Genomic DNA, 8,367 nt, shown 5'->3' with positions numbered 1-8,367 from the left:
CCTGCTGGTCTACTTCAATGACCCTGCCCCCCACCAGTCTGATCACCCACAATTGCCCTCCCCTCTTGGCCTCTAACCACCTCTACCTTGGTACCGCCACCATGGCTTTGTCCAGAAGAACATCCGGAAGGTCTCCTGGAAGGTCTCCCAGTCTAATTAGCATATTACCCTTTTATTAGTATAGATTTCAGGTATATCTGTTATGTCCTCTTTCTCTTTTATAATATTAACTAGGGGCCCAGTGCATGAATTCATGCACCTTGATAGGAACTGTGGGCCGCGAGGCTGCGGGGGGCACAGGGGCGGGCTTGGCCCATTCTCCGCACCCCCGCCTGGCCCCTCCCACCACAGCCCGGGTCCCCTGTCTGCCGGCAGCCCTGCTCCCATCACCGCTGCTCCCAGGTGCTGACGGAGCCAGTTCCGCTGGTACCTGCTGATGGCGCCGAGCGATTGGGGCTGGTGCCAGCAGCAGGTGCAAGTGGGGCCGGCGCTGTCAGTGGGTGCGAGTGGCGGCTGCTGCCCTGATCGCCCCTCAGGAGCAGGGGGAGGTGGAGAAGCCCTCGGGGCGATTGGGGCCGGCAGCCACCACTTGCACCCCCTGATGGCACTGAGCAATCGGGACCGGCGCTGGGCACTGGCAGCGGGTGCGAGCAGCGACTCCTGTGCTGGCTGTGGGTGCAAGCGCGGCTGGCGCTGGCACTGGGTGCGAGCTGCGGCTCCGGTGCTAACAGTGGGTGCGAGTGGGGCTGTTGCCGGCAGCAGGTGTGAGTGTTGGGCAGGACCGCGGCATGTGGGAGCAAAGAATTTTCAGTAACCACCAAAGGCTCGCCCTGATGACAGCGACCGGCGCCCCACCTTGGTCTGGCGCCACCCGCTCACCTGCTCCACCTTCCTGCTGCGGCCTATGCCCTCCAGGTTCCATGCTCTGCTGCCTGCTGCTGACGCCTGCCACGTTCCACGCGTGTCCCTTCGTGGTCAGCGCACGTCATAGCGACCAATTGTTTGGTTGTCCACCGTTCAGTCTATTTGCATATTAGCCTTTTATTATATAGGATTTACTTCACTAGATGTTTATCCAGTTTTTCTGTCTTTTCAAAGAACCAGTTTTGCCTTTGATCTTTCTATTGTTTTTGTTTTCTATTTCCCTGAATTCTGCCAACATTTATATTATCTCTTTTCTTCTAGTTTACTACTTTATCTTCCAGTCCTTTTTCTAAATTCATAAGTTTGATACTTAACTTATTACTTTTCAAGTCATTTTTTGTTTTCTAATTTAAGTACTTAAGGCTATAAATTTCCCTTAAAACTTTACTTTCATTTTATCTCACAAGTTTTGACATGTAATGTTTTCATCATTTTATTCTAAATATTTAAGAATTTCTGTTATGACACATTTTGACTCATAGATTATTTAAAAGATTGGTTTTTAATTCCTGAATACTTGGAAACTTTTTATTTTGTATTCTTACTTTTACCTTCAAACTTAATTGTATTGTGGTTAAAGAACATAGTTGTATAATACCCATTCTTTGAAATTTTTTGAGTTGCTTTGTGACCTAAAACTGGAACTGTGGTGTAAATGTTCTATGCATATCTAAGAAGAATGCGTATTCTAACTCTGATGCAGATGTTTATAAATGTCTTTTAGTCAGGGTTGTTGTTTAAAATTTCTATTTCTAATTTTACATGTTGTTCAGTCAATTTTAACTATCTACTGAGACCATTTAATCAGATGCATACATATTTAAAATTGATTTATCTTCCTGGTGAATTAAAACATATATTTATGTAGTGACCAGCTCTACCACTAATATTTTTTTTCTTAGTCTATTTTCTGGAACGAATATTGCAATATCAACTTTCTCTTGATTAATATTTGCTTCATATATCTTTTTCTATTCCTTTTAAACCTGAAGGTCCTATGCTTTATTTATTTATTTATTTTGGTCCTATGCTTTCATGTTTCTTATAAACAGAATATAGCTTATTCATTTATTTTTCAAACTTAACAATTTTTTTTAATTTACCAATTTATTGTGATTATTGACATATTCACATTCTGTTTCCCTGATGTCTCACTTTGTATTTGTCTCTTTTTTATTTGGTGAACAGTTCATTCATAACTGTGCCCTGTGAACTAACCATTTCATATCTGCAATTCTTGAAATCTAAACCTGCCATTTGTTGCTTCGGCTGAATTCCATTAATATTTCTTTGCTCTTGTATTTTTCATACTTTTTGTGAATTCATACAGGATTTGAACAGTGGAGTCCTGCTGGCCTGACTTGAAAAAGCTTTCCCTCAACAAAGGTTTTCCTCTTGTCCCCACTGTTGTCAAACAACACTGTGTCCTTGGACCACATCAGCCTGCCTTGAGAGTTTTGGTTTGGAACAGGAGTCTGAGAATTAACTTCTCCTCCTGTTGGTATTCTAAAGATACGCATCCCCTCAATCTCTTGGCTATAGGACTTTATTCCCATGACAATCCTGCTCCTTCCTGCTGCCTAAGGTTCCAGTTGAGCTCCCTGTCACTCTGACTGTGCTGTTCTGACTGTTCTTATTCTGACCCTGGTTCCTTATTTTTCTAATCCCGCTAGTCCCATGAATTTCTGCTTTGAGTTCAGGACTCAAAAGTAGACTGACTGCCTAGTATCTCCTCCTGTTAGAGGCCAGTAGTTCTCACTTGTTTTAGTGTTGATTGTGGATGTCCCCGGAGATCTCTCTCCTGCTGATTGAGACCAGCAGTGCCTCAGAGGCCAGGGTTTCTTAGAATCCTACTGACCCACAGTGCTGGAAAGTGAGGTCTTTGGTATGGATTTTTTTCTTAATGATTTGGGACAGTATTTCTCAGTGCATTCTAAGGACACTATTCAGGATGTTAGTAAGTATTATAAAACAGAGAGTTTTATGGTTGAATAATTCCAGACTTTTGGTTAATACAAAATTAAATAATTGTCTTTGCTTCTGGTCTTCTCAGAGCCTTTTGTGTATTAACAGGACTCATGAATATCCAAGAGCAGTATATAAATGCTGAACTCAAAGCATACAGTGCCACCTTTCTTATAGAGTATCTTTGGGACTAAAATTCCTATGAACTTGGAAAATTGATTTAGAATGGCAACTCTGTTGAAAAATGTCAGCAGATAGAAAAATAGTCTGATTCTTATTTAAGGAATTTTCTTTACTCTTTGGTAAAGTGCATCAGAAAATGTAAAACCTCCATATTTTGTTCTTTGTGCAAGCATGCATGCCATGGGACCAGGAATACTGGAAACAATTTTAGGGAATTAACACTTTTTAGTCAGTTTAGCAAATAAAATTAACTATTTTTCTCTTGCTAAGAGTAGAAGCAGAAACATTATTTTGGGAGAAAAGCAGTCTCTTGTAATCCAGACTGTTCACAATATTGCCAATTCTTCTATCCTCTGGATGGCCAAGGATAATAGTCTAGTGCTTAAGTGGAAAAGTGGGAAGTACTTTTATGCCTTTCATTGTTGTTTTGAGAACGCTGCCCAGGCAACTGGATTGTGAAGGAGAGCTTGGGTATCACCTTCAGGCTTTGCTAGAAGAATTCTATGCACATGGTTAGATAATGATGCTGATCTAGTCAGTTGGCTGATAAATTAATGTTTTAGTTTTCCTTTTGTCTTCCAGATGCTTTATGTAAAGTGGAAATGCCCTGTCAGTACTGCTTGGCCTTGCTAGAACTGAATGGAATCGGCTTTAGTACTGCGGAATGTGAAAGTCAGAAACACATAATGCAAGCCAAGCTGGATGCAATTGAGACTCAGGCCTATCAACTAGCCGGCCACAGTTTTTCCTTCACCAGTACAGATGACATCGCTGAGGTTGTATCATAGGAATAGGGAATTTAGAAAAGTAATTTTCAGAGTTAAAAATGGGGTGTGTGTTTATGCATGTGTGTGGGTACATTTCCTAAATGTGTTTATCTAAACATCAAGGATCAGAAAAAAAAAAACACAGTTCATTTAAGCAGAATACTTTGGAGATAGAGTATTCTAGCATATAATTTATGTTATATCTTATATTTATGAAATAGGAAGATGATAAAGAAGGCTCCTAGACCATAGGCTCTATGAGAAGGGAAATTGCTTGGAACAGAGGAGGCACTTAATAAATATTTGATACACAAAAGATAGTTGCATAACAGCATAGCTCTTGTTCCATGAAGTTATTAACTTCATGAGCTCTCACCTCTAAATCCTTTTTTAGAATACTAGATATTTTTTTCAGTTGTTAATGAAAAATGGATTTTTGTGATTGTTTGCTTTTTAAACCTAATTAAGATTTTTATCACCTTACATAAATTTTGACATGGTTTATTCTTGTTTTTTATTTTGAAAGATTGGTGTTCTATTCTCCTACAAATGTAGGTTGGGTGCTAACACTTAATAGCATTGTAGTTATGGTGTCTTCAGATGTGATTGAATAATATAAGATATTGGTGAAGATCATAGGCTTTAGAGACAGATTTCCTGGGTTTGAATCCTACCTCCTTCATTTATTCACTAGCTCTAGTACCTACCTGAAAGCACATAAAATTACATAAGGAATTTATCAAAAATATAGAACCTCTGGATTTCAGTACGACTAGGCTTGGAGGAAAGGCAGGAACCTGTGCCTTTGTGACTCAGATGTGTACTAATGTATCAGAACCATAGGCCCTAGACCAAACTCTGAGCTGGAATAAAAGTCCGTTGGTGTTATTAGCTTGTTCTTAGGTCTTCCATGTTAAAACAGAAGCTATATTTAAGGTAATCGAACAGTTTCACACTGAGTATTTAATCCTTGCTGATTTTAAGTTGAATCTTTGAATTGGACAGGATAACTATACTAATACAGGAGCCACTGGCCACCTGTGGCTGTTTAAATTTAAATTAATTAAAATTAAATAAGATATATCAAATTAGCTCCTTATTTGTGCTAACTACATTTCAAATGTTTAGTAGCCATGTTGTGGCTAGTAGCTACCATATTGAATAGTGAAAATACAAAACATTCCCATTATTGCAAAATATTCTTTCAGATGGCACCGATCTAGAGCAGGAATCAGCAAACTACAGCTTGCAGGCCAGATCTGTGGAACACAGCCACGCCTCCTCATTTACTTACTGTCTATGGCTGCTTTCATTCTATAATCACACAGTCGAGAAGTTGACAGGCAGTAAACCATGCAAAGCTGAAAATACCTGTTATGGGGCCCTTTGTGGGAAAAGTTTGCTGATGGAAGCATGGGTTAGTGAAAAGAAAAAAAGGACTTTATAGTTATAAGACTCTGGGTTCTAATTCTTAATTCTACTTTCTGGCCATGTAATATTGAACACGTTTTTCAGATTTATCGCAGAATTGTCATAAAGTTACATGTGATGACACATGTTAAAGCACCTAGCATAATGGCTGGCATATAGCAGCTGTTCAGTAAATAATAGTGCTTCTTGCCCTGTCTTGTTCAACTCCCTCATTTCACAGATGTGTTCACTGAAGCCTGGAGAAATAATTTATCTATATTAAGATCCCCTCGCTGCCCCAGAGCCTGTGTAGGCCTTGTTTCTTCAGTGAGTGCTTTGGCCACTCTAGCTTTCATTATTGCTACATTGGGTTGGCCACCTTCTTCTGACTTTGTGTCCAGGGACTCTCAGGGTCCAGCCTTATGGCGGTAGAATTAGATGGCTTTTTGGACCCCTTCCTACTTACTGTTGTATGATTTTTGTGATCAAAATAACCATGAAGGCTCCCATGTTGACTCTATGGGGCTTAAATGATTGAGCAGCCAAATTGTTTACCACATCAAGTGGTATTTAGGAGCATTCACAATCCTCAGAGTAACCTAAAGTCTCAATGTCAATAGCTTATTTGTCAGTTGTTCAGCACAGAGTAGACATTCCTGTGTTCTTGACTGTTTAAAAGCCTGGTGTTAGTATTCATCTGTCAGTGCCTAAGTAGTATGGATAGCCTACTGACACATCAATTTTATTACCATTATTTATTAAATGCGATAATTCAAAATTCTCCTAAAAACCCCAAACCATTCTTCCAACCCATGTTGAACTATATGATTGTTTTCTCAAATAACTTTAAAAAATGTTTTCTTTTTTTAAAATTCTTTATTGTTTAAAGTATTACATGTCTCCCTTTTCCCCCTTAATGACAGTACTTGAGATTTGATTCTTGACTAAAGAAGCTTTAATTTCTTACAGGTTTTATTTTTGGAATTAAAGTTGCCACCAAATGGAGAGATAAACAACCAAGGCAGCAAGAAAACTTTGGGAGCTACCAGAAGAGGGAATGACAATGGACGCAAGCTAAAGCTGGGAAAACGGTTCAGCACTAGTAAGGTGCTCATTGGGGCAGTCACGGGGCAGCACTGAACTACTTTTAGCATGTTGGTGTCTTCAAAGAATGTTGATGAAATCAAGATCCAACGTAGCGCACCATTTGAACTTTTCCACAATAAAACAAATTGGTTTGTGGTTTGGTGGCCACAATAAATGTGGAGATGTTTCAGCATGGAAAATCTGGACCATAATCTGAGTTAGCAGTTGTGTCCTTCCTATCATTAAAACAGTGTAAAGGTTTGTAAACCTCAGACCTGTAGACATCATTTAATTATTGACATCCACTATTCTTAGACTTCCAGTATAATATAATTTGTATAGTTATAGGAACACTAGAGGCCTGATGCACGAAATTTGTGCAAGAGTAGGCCTTTGCAGCCACAGCTGCTTTGATCCCTCCCTTGCAGCCTTGGGCAGCTGCCTCGATCTTGCTGCTGCAGCCTTGGCTTAGTCCCGGAAGGACATCCGGTCTAATTAGCATATTATGCTTTTATTATTATAGATGAACAAAGATATGGGAAAAATTTTTTTTAAAAAAGAAAAAAACCCAAGCCAATACAAATAAAATTTTTCTTTTCAATTCCAGGGCAAAATAGTAAGTTTTACATGAGTTTCTTTTAAGAGTATAACCTGCTGATTTCAAAGTATAATTGCTAGTTATAATTCATAGAAACTATATGCATGGGAGAGAAGAGAGAAAGGGCTTATTTTACATTTTTGCTGTAGAATGTTGACCCTAATATCATTAACTATGTCTTGCCTTATCTGGGAAAGTTTCCACAGCTTCATTCTGTAGCAAAACTTTTTATTTGAGCTCACATGTTTCTATTTGTTAACATTCATTGAAAGTCTTTAGCATGGAAAATTTAAAGTGTTAAAATAAATGTCTTCAAATTTTCTTGATATAGAAACCATGAAAATATTATGGCAAAAAGGGGGAAAAGGGAAACTTCCAATTATTTGAGGAATGGAGGAGAAAAATATAGAGATAAAAAGAGATGATGTAAACTCTTGGGTGGAGTGTGGGTAGATCTAAATTGATGTTGCTCAGCATTAACATGTTTGCTTTTAATAATCTATAGTTATCATAGTTTTAGCATTATGGTGATTTCTATAAAACCCAAACAGTAATTTTGAGTTATAGATACAGGAGTTAGCAAATTTAATTTTGAGACTATATTATTTACCTAAAAGAGATTCTATTTGCTAAGGAATTTGCATAAGAATCAGATCTTAACCTTATGTTTCTTTGGCAGGATGTTTTAAATAAATTAAAGGCATTACATCCTTTACCAAACTTGATATTAGAGTGGAGAAGAATCACTAATGCTATTACCAAAGTCGTCTTTCCCCTGCAGCGGGAAAGGCGTCTGAATCCTTTCCTTGGAATGGAAAGAATCTATCCTATATCACAGTCACACACTGCTACAGGTAATGAGGAATTTTAAATGTGGATAATATCCAATTTTGAAAAAAAAAGTTTCATATATATTTTCTTAGGATCACTAAGGAATTCAAGTGTGGATCATTGGGTTAAATGAGGTTTCGTAAACATTTATAAAGCACATACTACATCCAAAGCATAGGTGGATAGTACCTAGATACAGAGATGAGAGTTAGTAAGATATAGCTTCTGCTTTCAAGTACTGTGTAGAGAAGCTAGGTGTCCGAGACTGATTTATATCCAGAATTAAATATTTGAGTCAGTGATCTTATCTAATTTCAGTCCTAGCCCTCTCCCGAACACCTTAAGATTCTCTCCAACTTGAATCTAAGTAGGTGTATGGGGCTTTTGTATAATGAGTGAGCATCTTATTTTACTCAATTAGAAAAGAGAGCTGTGGAGTCCTTTGGGTGTCTCATGGCCCTCTTGGCATAGATCTACACTAATAAAAGAGAAACATGGTAATTGGCGTACGACCGCTACCCTTCCCATTGGCTAATCAGCATATCCTTATGCAAATTAACTGTCAGCCAAGATGGCGGCCAGCAGCCAGGCAGCTGGAAGCGA

General features: G+C 38.7%; 1 protein-coding gene across 4 annotated transcripts in view; it reads left to right on the top strand.

The window, feature by feature from the left end:
- The window catches only part of POLQ (polymerase (DNA directed), theta), a 97,038-nt gene that overhangs the window by 59,805 nt on the left and 28,866 nt on the right, over positions 1-8,367 (top strand). For all 4 annotated transcript variants that reach the window (XM_005875363.2, XM_014546990.1, XM_014546991.1 and 1 more), the window contains 3 exons: positions 3,655-3,848; positions 6,219-6,356; positions 7,613-7,787. In XM_005875363.2, coding sequence (XP_005875425.1) covers positions 3,655-3,848; positions 6,219-6,356; positions 7,613-7,787 — 507 coding nt within the window. The remainder of the gene's footprint in view (positions 1-3,654; positions 3,849-6,218; positions 6,357-7,612; positions 7,788-8,367) is intronic.

Source organism: Myotis brandtii, unplaced genomic scaffold (assembly GCF_000412655.1).
Source record: "Myotis brandtii unplaced genomic scaffold, ASM41265v1 scaffold46, whole genome shotgun sequence".
In the NCBI taxonomy this organism is placed as follows: Eukaryota; Metazoa; Chordata; class Mammalia; order Chiroptera; family Vespertilionidae; genus Myotis; species Myotis brandtii.
This window is presented reverse-complemented; position numbering and strand designations above follow the sequence as displayed.